General features: G+C 38.7%; 1 protein-coding gene across 9 annotated transcripts in view; it reads left to right on the top strand.

Moving 5' to 3' along the window:
* The window catches only part of LOC149318000 (neuroligin-1), a 901,919-nt gene that overhangs the window by 234,774 nt on the left and 652,058 nt on the right, over nucleotides 1-15,087 (top strand). For 6 of the 9 annotated variants that reach the window (XM_089508827.1, XM_089508824.1, XM_089508825.1 and 3 more), the window contains 2 exons: nucleotides 12,016-12,847; nucleotides 13,324-13,383. In XM_089508827.1, coding sequence (XP_089364953.1) covers nucleotides 12,355-12,847; nucleotides 13,324-13,383 — 553 coding nt within the window. In that variant the 5' untranslated portion in view covers nucleotides 12,016-12,354. The remainder of the gene's footprint in view (nucleotides 1-12,015; nucleotides 12,848-13,323; nucleotides 13,384-15,087) is intronic. The other 3 variants (XM_089508832.1, XM_089508831.1, XM_089508830.1) reach the window with 1 other exon arrangement.

Here is a 15,087-nt window from a genome sequence, read left to right as displayed (position 1 = left end):
TGCTCAGAGTAGACAGTTTGGTAGTTTGTGGACAAGCAGCTTCTACTATTCCTAAATAACAGGGTTGTAATGGTAGAAAAACAGAAATAAATAAACTGCTCTTCAGGGTCATGGTGGCCAGGTGTACATAATGAGTTTGACGCCCTCCTTGAGAGATCTTGTTTTCAGTGCAAGACCAAGGCCTGGGCTTATTTGTTTTTATCATGGTTTTCACAGTTTGCACAAAATATAATGTCTATAAAACCCCTGTTTCAGCACAATACTGTTTGTCCTTTTTGAAGCTAAGCACAACACACACACACACATAAATAAAGAAGCACAACAGGAAAGTCTGAAAGACATTTGCAACCCACTCAGTGCTACTGCTTTTACCAGTTCCTGCAACAAGGAAGCAATTGTTGCATTTCCCCAGTATTACACTTTTTAGAGATATGCACAAATCCTCTTGGGGAAATGCACAGATTTTCCTCTGAGAATGACAACAATAAAGAAATTCCACCATCTCATGGTGACTCACATTTTTAGGGTGGGGTATTCCCATGTATCCCATGAGGATGCACCAAATCAGCATTTCAACTTCCATGACACATGAAGGGCTGTAAAGGAGCATTTGGCTTCAAATGGTGACCAGAAGTGACATGGTGTACCTTCTGATCTCCCTGATTGTGGCCATATGACCGATGAGTTCCTAAATTGCCCCACCTGTGTATCAAACCATACTAAAGTGTATGTTAGACTATATTGGTTGTGATAGCAATTTACAATTAAACAAAAGCAGAGGAAGCATTTGGACATCTCCCAGTTGCGCAGGGGGAGGGAATGGAGAGCATACAAAAGTAAGACTCACTGCAGGTCTTTTCTGTTGTTTAGGATACACTAAAATATGGTTTAGCATAAAGCATAAACACTGCCATTGACTGAGTTCTTCAAATTATGTTTAAAATGATGGACATAGGCATTTTGTAAAGTAAACTAAAATTAAATGTGGAATAGGGTGAGACTCTTGCTTGGCTAATTTTTTTTTTTTTTTTTTTTTTTTTTTTTTTGATAAGAGGTTTTCAAATTTAAGAGATTTCTTCATAAATCTGGAAACCAGATTATTATTTTTTTAAAAAAAAGTTAAAAAATGATTATAGAAGAAAGCAAAACTGACAGATTGTCTCATCCACATGCAGGACTTTGAGCTCTTTACTCTTAACAGTTGGGGCCCATTTACACTATACAGTTATAATGCTACATTTAATTGCCAAGACAACATCTCATAAAACCCTGAGATTTGCAGTGATGGGAGGGGCATTTAGAAATATCAGTCAAAATGTTTCAGTGCCTCAGCAGACAAAAGAAACCCAATGATTCCATATGTTGGAAGCATGGCTTTTAAAGTGGGATAACAGCACTACAACTGTGTAGTGTGAATGGTTCCTGGGTTTGAATTCTTGTATATCCAGGCATCTTTGCTATACCAAATTGGGGTTGCTGCCTCTTTTTTCTGATAGGATTTTCATGTTTAACAGCTATATGGCAGACACAGCATAATCCTCTGTATCATGGAAACTGTACTTGATGAATTTGGCCAGCATATATGGCTAGGATTTTTTTTTTTTTGTTCCTTTTTGGTATGCAGTTATAACAAAGTTATTCAAAGTCCAGTTGGCCAATTTGCCCACTCTTTGGTGTGAGAGTCTATGGGTGGGGTTGGGTGAGATGGAGAGACTAGTCAACAGATTTCAAGTGAGAACTGGAATATGACAAAAGTTCTTGTATTTTATCTATCAAATCTTGGAGAGTATGAGAAAGAAGCAGTATTCTACCTGTCAATGACATCCCTAGGATTGGATTGGATTAGCCGCCCCGATTGACCTCAAAGGGGCGGGATATATATAAATTATTATTATTATTATTATTATGTCATCCGGTGCGGTCACTCATTAGGGGCAGGACATATGTGGGTGGGACTTCTGGCGCTCAATTTCTGGTATGAGCAGGAGTGTGAGTGGGTGGCCGGAGATGCCACACACACCCCCAGGGAGCAACACCATGCCCCCAGGGAGGGCTGGAAAAGTTCCGCTCACCCCAGGAAAAGGGCTGGGAAGCAGCCATGGGGCTTCATGGAGGGTGGGAGAAGCCCACGTCCCCCAGTGAGCAGGCCTGCGGCTGTAGGGAGCCCCATAAACCATGCCTGTGGCCATGGGGAAGCCCTATGGGGCAGGGGACTGGCCAGGTGTCACCTCCCTTCTGTGGTGTCACCCGGTGAGGTCCACACCCTCGCACCCCAACAATGACACTACTGCTACCTGTCAGTCTTTAATGCTCAGTTCAAGAAAGAGGACTTTCTTTATGTGCCTGTGTTGGGCTCAGTTGGGAGATAGGCGGGATATAATAAAATCAAATAATAAATAACAATAGCCAGTTCTGTAAGTAGTTTATTCACAAGGCAATACAGTCTCCGCTATGGGTTTTTCTTTCTTGTTAAAATATTGTCAGGGGGCATGGGAGAAGGAAACCTCCCTGCTTGGCATGATTCGAGCTTCTAATGTGAATGCTTGGATTTATTTGCTGAACAGCATATTGGAGGTCAAATCCTGCTTACCCTATTCTGTGATTAGTCCTGGCCCTCCTCAATTGAGTTCTAATTATAGCACTTAATCCTTCGCTCACTCAAGGCCACATGTTTTAGCCATTTCAGGTGGGGGCTGAGGTTTTAATGTTGATTACCCAGGAAAAGGGGAATTGACTGATTTGGGACAAGTCGCGGTGAACGCCTCGTGGTAGAAATTCTTGCAATGTATGGCCAAGCACGTTTGAAATATCACTTCTTAGCTATTAGGCTTGGCTGGCCTAAGTCCATATGTATTTTTAATAACAACAACTAAAACCCCGAAAGGTTAGGGATCTAAGACTACATAGTGATTATAAACATTATAAATGATGCAACATTACACTTTTCACATAGGAACTACATCAGATTTACGAGGTACATACCAGAAGGACCAAATCTAACATTATGCTGGTACTCACAACAAAGAAAACAACTTTCTTCTCCCTTGCTATTTTTCCCAAAACAAACTCCAGAGGGGTAGGCAAGGGGCAATGGACAGAGCACTCCACAGTGACTCCGGAAGGCTATTTATACACATATCCCTCTGTGTTGCCCACTCCTTGGCACCTCATTTCTAACTTCAGAGGAAACGACTTGCGCCAGCAGCACCAGCATCAGGCAACACAGAAGGACACATGTATAGATGTGTAGAGTAGAAAATTTTGTTCAATGTGGCTTTCATGTGCCCTGGCCCAATTATGAGGAACATGAAAATATTACTGATCATATTTCAAAATCATTAAAAATATATCAGGAAAAGTAATATGAAAATGTTGTTCACAGTATAAACTAAACATTATTTTAACAGTTTAGAAATAACATTAGTATATTGTGTTACTTCTAAGCTCTATTATTGAGAATTCATGTTGCAGGAAAAAACAGATCCTACAGCATTTGGATCTCCCAGTTGGTTTCTTCCTTTCCCCAACCTCATAAACAGCTATTTTAAAATAAAATCTCTTCACATCTTCAGATTCTTCTCCATATTCCTTATATCCTGGAGCATTATTGCCATGTACACTCACTGACCCCACAGTGCATTGCAGCTAGTAGCACATTTAAAGATATGAAAATTGCTTATAATTTTTGGACCGTTTAAGAGTTAACCACAAACTGCTAAAAGGAATAAACATTCACTTCAGTACCCATTATATCCTGAACCAGTGCATCTGTCATTTTTAATTTAAATCTGTATTACTTAGCTGTCTAAAACTTTGCACATAAGTGACAAGAATTATCCATTCTTTCTGTTATGGTGGCAGGGGAGAATCACAAGTTTTGCTCCATTATTACTGGGCAAACTGTCACAGCATTGTTGCACCTTAGGAAACTTGGAAATCAATATTGCCTTGTAATAGGAATAATTATCTCTGTAAACTGGTAGGATTTATTTATAAAGAAAAATACTGTTAAACTTCAATAAAAAAGGAAGATGCTAATAAAATATAAAAGATATTACCATATATTTCTTGTATAAATCAACTGAATATTACATAAGTAGGGCTTCTTTAATTTAAAAAGTTACAAAATCTTGATGCTTCCAGCTAGTCTTTTTTAAAAAAAATGGAAAAAATGTAATGCCATGGTTAGACTGTTGGACTGGGACTTGGGAGATCCAGATTCAAGTCCCCAACTGAGCCAAACACTCTCTGTCTCAGCCTGATTTACCTCTAGGGATGTAATACTTCATTCAGTCTAATCCATGTTGCAAAAATAATTTTTCATTATTTTTGGAGTTGGGAATCAGAAACACTTCGTACATAATTCAAGTTTTGTCACATACTCTCAGCTCCAGGAAAACCCATGAAAGATTTGCCTTAGGATCAATATCAATAAGAGCATGGAAACCTACTTCATTTCATAACAAGTAGAAGCAACTTCTTCTTCTTCTTTCCTCCCTACCAATCTCAATATGTTTCAGAATATGTACTGATAAGATACAGTACTTATTATACACCAACACTAGAACCAAGTCTGACAAGACAAAATATGTCATTGGGGAGTAGCCTGTGACATGCACACATTAACAAAATATATTGCAGCAGTAATGCCAGTGGACAAAGGAGCACCCACTCAGCAGATACTACACATTTTGGAACTTCAGGGCAAGATCTTTTAACCTTTTAAAGTTGTGCCAGAACCTGTATCCTCATAAGCAATAGTTGAAACAAAAATAGCTCCCTTTCTGAGGTTCATGTGTACCATTGTATCTAAGGGTATACCTGCACTGTAGAAATAATGCAGTTTGATCCCACCTTAATTGCTATAGCTGTATTCTATGGAATCTTGGGATTGGCTGTTTTACAAAGTTATTATCTGTCATATGAGTGCTGGTGCCTCACCAAACTACAATGTAGGATGGAGCCCTGGCCATTAAAGTGCTGTCAAACTGCATTGTTTTGACAGCGCAGATACACCCTAAGAAGGGATATAAAGTAATGCATGATCAGGGGTCGCCAAGTTCTTCCAAACACTGCTCTGCCTGGGAGAAGAAGTTTCAAAATGGTGACCTTTGTCTGTTAAAGGGCTGCAGCAGTAGAAGCTCTTCTAAGTAACTTTGACGAAAGAAAAATCTCTTGAGATATGAAACGATATGGGTTTCCATGCTCTTATTGATATTGGTTTTCCATGAAGATGTTGACTTTCCATGTTTAACACCAAGATACCTGGGTTTTGACAATATTAAGTGATTCACAGAAAGGCAGTGTTGAGGCTTGTAGGTCAAGTCACATTGTAACATTTTTTGTTGTTGCATAATATGCCAGTATCAGAACAATGACATCTTTAGACATGTTTTTCTCTTTAGATTATTCAGCATCTATACCATTACCAACATAGAGGCATAGCCCAGGAAAGGCACCTAAGTGGGACATCAGGTTCAAGCTATGAACTTAAAAGTATGCAATATTTAAAGAATAATTATGATATGATAGTAACAAAGAGAAAAATTGTTTACCTATTTTATTCTAATTCACTTTTCATTCTGGTGTTTTGTTAAGATATCAGTTCAGCTTATTTGATATGTATACCTCACTTTCCATTAAAATAATAGCTAAAAATAGTTATAATGAAAATGTAATTCAGTGTGACAATATAGCAATAAATGTACCCACTCAAATTAAAGCAGATAAATAAAGCAAGCCCTAGAAATTAAAACAAGTAGAAGGTAGCATTTGTACATATGTACACACACATGCAAACACAATTATAGGCTCTCCTTCTGACATAATATTAGAACGACATAATGACTCAAGGAGAAGAGGCTAAATGTATTAATTATTTTTGTTTGAATTTGATATTTTAATGTGATTAGGATTATGCATTTTATTTATCTATACTAATAGGGTATGTATGTGTATGTGTGTGTGTACACACACACATGCACACACACCCATATGTGTCTTCATCTGAGTTCATGTGAACCACAGCTGACAGAAAATCGGTGTATATAATAAGGGGAACTTTAGAGGTGTGCACCTTGGGCTTATTTTGGTTTTAAATTGATTTCGTTTTTGTGTGCTTTCAAGTCATTTTTTACTTATGATGAATCTAAGGCAAACTATTATGAGGTTTTCTGGAGCTGAGAGTATGCGACTCACCCAAGTTCACCCAGTGAGTTTCCATGGCCAAGTGAGGAATCGAACCCTGATGTCCAGAGTCATAGAGCAATGCTCAAACTATTACATCATGCTGGCTCTCTTTGCATTGATTAACCATTGTTAGTTTAAATCTGTGCCTTGTGAAATGTGAAATATCACTGACACTCTCACATACCCTCCAACATTTCAAAGATGAAAGTGGAATGTGTGTGGCCAAGCAATATCAGAGGGTGGTCAAGATGGCAGAAGTTAGACTACACAAGCAAGCTGAGCCTACTGAGAAGGACAAGATTCCTCCTCTCCTCTCCTCTCCTCTCCTCTCCTCTCCTCTCCTCTCCTCTCCTCTCCTCTCCTCTCCTCTCCTCTCCTCTCCTCTCCTCTCCTCCCTCTGAATTAATTGAGTGCAAACTACCTATGCTCTCTGAACTTGGTTTTAAGCAATTGAAAAAAGTTGAGGACAAAAGGAGAAAGGAGGAGTCATACTGTGTGACCCTTCCAGGTCAGCATTCTCTGAAGATGCCAGCCAGAGATGCTGGCAAAATGTCAGGAATAAACTCTTGTAGAACATGAGCACATAGCCTGAAAAACCCACACAAAACTAAGAACAACAATGTCTAGGAAGTTTATCGCACAGACCCTAAAACGGGAATGTTGCATTCCAAAACGGGGGTGTGCACGGGCGTGCACGGAACAGGATGGGGCTAGGAACACATCTTACTGCACAAGGGAACGCCACTGCTGCCGCTGGGAATTCCAATCACGTCCTACATCCGTTCCAGAGGGCGCGATTTCTGAGAACGCTTTGGAACAATTCTCATAAATCGTGCCCTCTGGAATGAATGTAGGACATGATTGGAACACCCAACGGCAGCAGTGGCGTTCCTTTGTGCAGTAAGATGTGTTCCTAGCCCCATCCTGTTCCGTGCACGCCCGTGCACACCCCCGTTTTGGAACGCAATGTGCCCATTTTAGGGCGATAAACCTGTATATGTATGTATGTGGTTCTCTTATTTTTCCATTTCCATATAATTAGCTTGCTGTATTTAAAATCTGAAAGTGTGTGACAAAGAAACATCCTTGGAGATGTAAGCGGGTACAACTACCCTGGCCATTTGTATTAAGGTAAATCTAAATGCATGCACTATCCTGTAAAGGAGAAAAGGTGGTGGTGGTGGGGAGATTTAGTGCAGCTAAATCCCTATGTTCTGACAAATCCTTTGACTCCAGTGCAGGAGAATGAAGGACATAAGCTTGCCTTAATACAGTTTCACAGCAAAGATTTTATTAAAATTAGACGAGAGATAGAGCATGAATGAAATTGTCCAAAAGCTCGATCTATCTCCTTATTGCCTTCTGAGAAAGACTGTTCAACAAGAAATACTAAACCTGCACTAAATCTCTTTGCTGTTGAATATAGCTTTTACAATCATCTTCTTTAATAACATGAATGGCAGAGGCAGTTGCACTGTTTGGTAGGATCTCCTTTTGAATTCGCTCAGCAGAATTGTGGAGCGAAGTGATAAAATAAATCATCAGTGGTTACTAACTTTCTTTTTTTTAAAAAAAGTGCACAAATTTGTACATGCATGCGAACTTCATAAGACCAAAGTTTCCTATTTTCTTGTAGTCTTTTCCTCTAATAAGCAATAAAAATTAATTACCTTAAAAAAAAAGTACAGGGGTGGAATCATATTGATTTTGTGTGGAAGTGTAAGTTCTCCTACACAAGTGGGTGGTCATTTCTGTCCAATTTAGGATGTCAGTTCATAGTTGCAGAAATATCAGGCACATGATGCCATTTCAGTTATAGGTGTGCACTGGGTTCTGCAGCATTGCCATTCAACACAAAGACTGGATAGCACAATCAGTTATTAGGCTTCTTTTAGATTAATTTGGCAAGGCCACCAAGGAGTCTTTTCTCTGACATTTAAAGAGTAAGGAGGATGTCCAGTTAGGATGGACCAAGAAAGAAGATCACTGGCCAGAAATAGATTAATAGTACAGCTGCAGGGGACTTCCAAATAAAGAATAATATTCAAATTTGGATCTATATTGCAGTTGAAAATAGGCCACATGGAGTTCCTTGATCCCCCTTTGCAGCCCCTAAAGTCCCCACCAGTCCCGAAAAGATCCCTTAATTTGTAATTTTTCCCCATGATTTTCATGAAGTTTTCATCTTGAAACTGTACCAGTTCTCCAACTGTACAAAAACAGATAACAATCATAGAGCATAAAAAACAAACAATAATAATAGAAAATAGCAATAGCATTTACGTCACGATACTGCTTATCAGTGAACTCAGCATTTTCTTGTATGCCAATTGCCCCCAACAAGCTGGTTTTTTTACCAAACTACGGAAGGATGGAAGGCTGAGTCAATCTTGGAGTCCCTGCAATCGAACTCACAACCTTGTGACTGCCAGTACCAGCATTTAACCACTGTGCCACCAGGAAATCTCATAATACAATATGAGGCAATTGGTATGAATTAGTGATATATTTTACTGTTAAGAAATGTTAAGATTTACACTTGTTCACCTAAGGTACTTGATTGTATATATGTTTTACACATTTATTGAGGTGATAATATTACCTTAAGTGAGCAATGGGATTGATATTTAAATTTAATAACCATATATTTAATACAAAAGAGATAAAAAATACCCCCAGACTCCCCAGACCTCCCAGGCACATTTATTTATTTATGGTATTTATACCCGCCCTTCAGCCCTAATGGCTATTTATCACTAGGATAAATGTCTCACAAAACTAGAATTCCATGGCATTGAGCCATGATAATTAAAGTGGTGTCAAACTGAATTATTTCTACAGTACAGATGCAGCCCAGCACAAATAAGAGTTAGTGTTGAGGTAAGAATTGGCTGGCATGCTAATCACCTTCTGTACACAGAATCTGGAGAATGTCTTCTAGTCTTTCTCTTCAGGCAACCTTGACCTCTTAGTGTGTCCAACTTTGTCCAATCTGTTCCCTGCGTGGAAATTACTTTTGCGTTTTGCCATTATAGCTGCTCACTAAAGTCATAGAAACTTGTTGTTCTCAGAAGCTCAATTCATGCAAACTTCTCCAGAGAAAATGATCCCAAACCAATAGATTCCTATCACAAGAAAGGTGATTCCAACTAAACATTTTGAAGAACTTCCTAATTGTAAGAGCTGTTTGGCTGTGTATGTGTCTTCCTCTAAAGATACCAGATTCTCCTTTATTGTGGCTATTTCAAAAGAGCTTGGATGGCTATATCTTAAGGATGCTTTCATTGTGGATTCCAGTTGTATTGTGGTATTGGACTAGACAGCCCTTGCGCTCCCTTCCATCTCTGTGACTGTATATGCTTTCTAGCTTGGTAGCCTAAGATTTCTTATGAAGAGTAGCCCAGCTCCCAGTGGTAGAGATTCTGAACTAGATTATTTTAGGGCTTCACTTGCAGCACATCTTAGAACAAAGGTGTAAAAATATTTCTTTCATCATGTGAGATATCAGATTTGCCAACAAGGTTCTGTGGAAGATTTACAACACTGTTTTCTCTGTTCGTAAGGCCCCAAGATCAAAATATCTGGATTAGTTATTTATGGCAGGAGAAATGGCCAGTTGTGGCCTCAGAGAAAACTCTGGGTTTACCCCTTTATTTCAGTTACTGAACAGTTGTTCAGTCTCACACTTATATATAAAAATGTCACAAGTTTGTATCTAAGCATCGACTCTTTTATGGTAAGAAGGTACATTCAATTTTGTTATTTTTTTCATTCTAGTAGTTAAAAAAAGTGCGAGCTCTATTTACGTGTACAATGTTTTACAGTAAAAATGTTTTGTTATGGTCTTCAGTTTAGAAAAGGGCAGTAACATTGCTAGGGGGGTGAAGTGGGTGTGGACTACACAAGGTGAAAACCCAGAGGAGGGTGTCAACTGGTGGGGTGGTACACCCGGGCATGGTGTGGTGGTTGCCACTATGTTGGACTCAGAAGGAGGAAGGGGGCTCAGCTGTCTTCTGAGTCTGTTGTCGGACTCACAAGGCCAGGGTTGCAATGGTGTCTCACCAGACAGTTCCCCCTTTCCTTGCACCCACTGACACCAATCCTAGAGACATCAATGGACCATGGGTGGGCAAATTGCATCCTCCATGCCACATGTGGCCTCTTGTTCCCAATTTTGTGGGGATTTTGTGTCTGTTCTCCGAAAATTTGTGTCTCCTGATTCTATGTTGGTTCACCAAATAAGTAAAAAAGCAAAGTCTAATATTCTATGATACCATACTTTTCAGTCACACATTCATATGACAATTCTAAGTAGGGCAGTCATTTGTGAATTACTAAGAATGAAATACATCACCCCTCCCCCCTAAAAAAGAGTACAAGAGGGGATACACACGCACAGTCATTTGTAGCTAGAGATGGCAATTTCAGTATAATTACTCTAATTTGAATAGAAATAACACAACATTTCTATGATTCTATGATCTCACCATGGTGGGGAATACTGTGATGAAGTGAACTGTGTATCTCTTCATCCTGCTCTCAGGGGCTGATTGTTGATGGACAACAGTTGATGAGTCTCCTTTCTTACACATCTTTAACTTCTAACTTCAGATAGACGATCATATCATCTAAAGATGGTCACCCTAATTTTGAGATTGTCCAGTCACATATGCATGCAGTGTGGGAGTCATATCCACATGATGTATTTCCATGGTGCTCTGATGTGCATACATGTGTGTGACAGAGAGAATTTTACGACTGTCTGGGTTGAGCCCATAGTACAGTTCCATTACTTTCCAACTGGCTGCCAACAGGGTTCCATTAGCAGGACAGGGATTGGTTCTACCCATGTGGTGTATCAGTAGTGTAGGATGGCTCCCAGGGAAAGTGGCTCATGTCTATGTGAGAATGAAGGAACTAGGGAGAAGAAAGTGAGCATGTTTTTGTTAAATTAATAATAATAATAATAATAATAATAATTTGTTTTATTTATATACCGCTATTCCAAAGATCATAGTGGTGAACAGCAAGTAAGCTAATTAGCAAGTAAGTTAATTTTGCCCCCAACAGTCTGGGTACTCATTTTAGCGACCTCGGAAGGATGCAAGCCTGAGTCGAGCTTGGGCCCTTTTGCTGGTCTTGAACTCGCAACCTTGTGGTTTTGAGTGAATGGCTGCAGTACAGGCATTTAACCACTGCGCCAAATAAATTATGTTTATTGTATGCATTATTGAATTATGCACATATTTATTGAATTAAATCAAATTAATGTACAATCACAATCATAATTTCAGAAGTTATTTTGGACTTGGTATCGTGAGAGAGCTCAACGGGGCGGGGGGAGATCAGCCATGCCTCCTAGTTAATGATTGTACGGGTCTTTCTATGAAACTGTGCTCCATCTTGCATTTATTGCATCTCTGAAGCTTGTATAAAATTATAATTGATTTGTGGTTCTTGTTAAACCATCCCTGGTAACAAGTTTACAATTGATTGCAAGTCCCTCTGAGACACATTTTAAAAATACAACATTAAAAATGCATTTAATCTGGCCTTTGAATCCATGCATTTGGTTTCAGAAAAGTGAAATTCAAAGCTGCCTTTCTACAAAGACTGTACAATAAACTCAGTAGGTGACATAATAAATAACCTGGGAATCAGTATTTTACTTGTCATCTCAAGGAACCATAAACTATTTACTGTGTAATTTTACTTACATGGCTCTGGCAACTATTAATGTATGTACAGTAACTTGTAAAACATCTAGTTATTATTCTACCCATATTAGCTTTTCATACTAATGATTTATTTTTTCATTTTCTTCAGGATATAGACCTGCAGCTAACTGGAATTGATTTATAAATGGGGAATCTGCAGTAGATGGATGCGTTCTTCATATTGCTACTGTGGAAAACAGAATTGTCAATTGAATGTAGTCTGATAAATAGGCCCATATGAAGATGCTATCTCAGCAAGAATGAAATCAATGGAAGATGCTTGTTGTGTGAAGAGTGTTGTGGGAGTTTTCTGACGGGCTCACGTTTTGGAGGCTCAGTCCATACGTTTTATTTCCCGGATCTCTTGAAAAGGTTTACCTTCTCCCTTCTCACCAAGTGGATACAAATAAGTTCATTTGAATCATAGTTATACAACTGATGTGGGACCATGGCATTTCCAAGATCCATGTGGCTGAACTGTGTATGGCGAGCAATGCTAGTCCGCCTGTTGCACATGGGACTGGATGCAACTTTTACTCTTTGTGTACTTGGGTTCTTGCTTCATGCTGCTGCTGTGTCATCACAAAAACTGGATGATACTGACCCTGTGGTGACCACCAGCTTTGGAAAGATCAGAGGGATGAAGAAGGAATTGAACAATGAAATTCTGGGGCCTGTCGTTCAGTTTCTCGGGGTTCCTTATGCCGCCCCGCCAACTGGGGAACGTCGATTTCAACCTCCTGAACCACCATTTACCTGGCCAGATATAAAAAATGCTACACAGTTTGCCCCAGTATGTCCCCAGAACATTATAGAGGGAAGGTTACCTGAAGTCATGCTTCCTGTCTGGTTTACTAACAACTTGGATATAGTTTCTACTTATGTACAAGATCAGAATGAAGACTGCCTCTATTTGAATATATACGTTCCAACTGAAGATGGTGAGTTATTTACAGGAGAAGCAGGGATAACTTTTGTTTTACTTTCCTATTTCAAGTTATTTACTCTTTAATCATATATACTGGTAGCCAGCACGGCTTACTTGTCTGCATGCTAGCCGTTTTTTCCTCCCCAAATTTGTATGCATGTGGCTTTTCTATGTATGCATCAGTTCTTAGCCTCTATTGTCCCTTCTCTTCTTCTCTTGTCTATACTCATTTTCTTCGTCCTTCAGCACGTGTATTCTTGGGTCAAAGTTGGTACCTAATTCTCATTCCCACCCATTGACTTCTGGGAAAGATGCATCAACATCTTGATCCATTGCATGGGTAGGCAAAAAGGAGTCAAGCCTCTTCTGCACCTAACCAATATATACATATAAAAGCAGGCCATCTTGAAGTTAGCTAGTGGTATTGCATGCTCCTACTGTTTGTCACGGAGCTCCATGTTATTTTCTAGTCTTCTATTCATTTTTCAGTCAAAAGAATATCCAAGGAATGTGCCAGAAAACCCGGCAAGAAAATTTGTAGAAAAGGAGGTATGTATAAAGTGGTCATAAAACGAAACCTGGGTGGAAAAAAAGCACATTAAAACTATACAAAGGAAGATCAAATTAAGACATCTTGAAGGAACATTAGGCTGCTGTTTTGTTGGTTAGCTGCTGTGCAAGAAGAAGAAATAGCACTGGAAAAATGAATTTGTTAAATAGTTTAAAGGAAAGTTTAAAAGGAAAGAGAGAAGGAAAGTAACTATCCTGCCTGCCTCCCATAAAAGCCTAAAGACTAAATATCTTGTCCTTGTTGGCATATCTGAGTTTGTACTGATAGAGGTCTGAAACATAGCTGTAGTGTGTGCTTTCTGTATGTGGACCTAGGGTTGTGGCATAGTGTCCAGTAAATTGGAGCAAAGAAACTGTTGAACCTTTTGATCCCAGTACAAACATTTTTTTGTAACTGCTCTGTAAATCATATATTTGATCAATATTACTAACATGCCATTTCCCCCCTTTCCAGCTGCTGTAAAGGTGAATATAATTTCCAGCCTGTTGGCATACCAGCTATTTTAAATATATTATACTGAGAGTATACAATAGTATTATGTTAATTATGCTTATAATATTAGATTATTTATATGGCAACAGTAATGTGGCATTGGTCTTCAGGGTGGACTTTTGTAACTGCTAGTACTATGCAGTAATATATCTGATTTGGTCATAGTGGATGGATGTATATCTAACTTTTGGATGTAGAGGTGTGAGGGAGAGAATCATACTACTATAGAATTCATGTGATTTCAAGGAGTTTATTCAAGAGTTTAAATGAAAATAGATAACTTTAACTGGTATGTTTATGTAGTTAAGTTCAATATGCAAAATTTCAGATCCACAAACTATCAATAAGATTAATACTGTTATTTACCAGGGAGAAAGGTGTCCCACAAATGGGAATCTAACTATGAATTTCAGCTCTGAAAGGCAGGACTAAAGACGAACCGGAGTTCATAATATCACCCTTCTGATGTTGTGTTTAAGTAGGCAGATCTAATGTGAATGGGTTAACATTAGTCTTATATGAGTGTATATGGAAATAGTGCAGTGCTTTGGGTCCTAAAGGGGAAGAAAACTTAGTTGATAACGTACATCATTATAAAATATTTATACTGTGCACATTTTTAGAAGATGTCTATCTGAAACATTTTGAATGTTAAACGTCATACCCTTTTATTATATTAATTCAGACCTCTTTTTGCAATGTAGCATATTTGTGGTATCAAAAAGTGTTTGTATTTTTTAGTTTCTTATCGTTTCTTGAGCTTCATTACTAGATGAGTTGAATTTGCCAGTGTCTTTCACTGCTAAACAAACATCATTCTCTTCCATGTTCATATTTTATTTTAAAAGATAAAGTTTCCACCACCTTCCCACACAAAATTCAGTGAACTAGACTATAATTTTGACTCTGTGACCAAAGCAAATACTTCTGTATTCATTTCTATGTGTTTGTTAGAGCAGGCCATCTCCTGAAGGGGACAACCTACACATTTAGAAATGGCACATGGCACAGTCTAGAAATGTATGATGAATCAGTTTTCAGTGTATATGATATAAGCTATGCACACAAATATGTACTTGTTTTGAAAAAGCAAAACTTAGAGGAAATGGGCATGGATTGGACATGAGGAAGGGACAGGGAGTCTCTTCCCAAAAAACAACACCCCTCATTCTCAGTGAAAGAGTTTGTCT

This window comes from Sceloporus occidentalis, unplaced genomic scaffold (assembly GCF_023333645.1).
Source record: "Sceloporus occidentalis isolate IW3139 unplaced genomic scaffold, rSceOcc1.0.p SCAF_2, whole genome shotgun sequence".
NCBI lineage: Eukaryota > Metazoa > Chordata > Lepidosauria > Squamata > Phrynosomatidae > Sceloporus > Sceloporus occidentalis.
The sequence above is the reverse complement of the archived record's forward strand: the minus strand, read 5'-3'. Positions and strand labels throughout refer to the sequence as shown.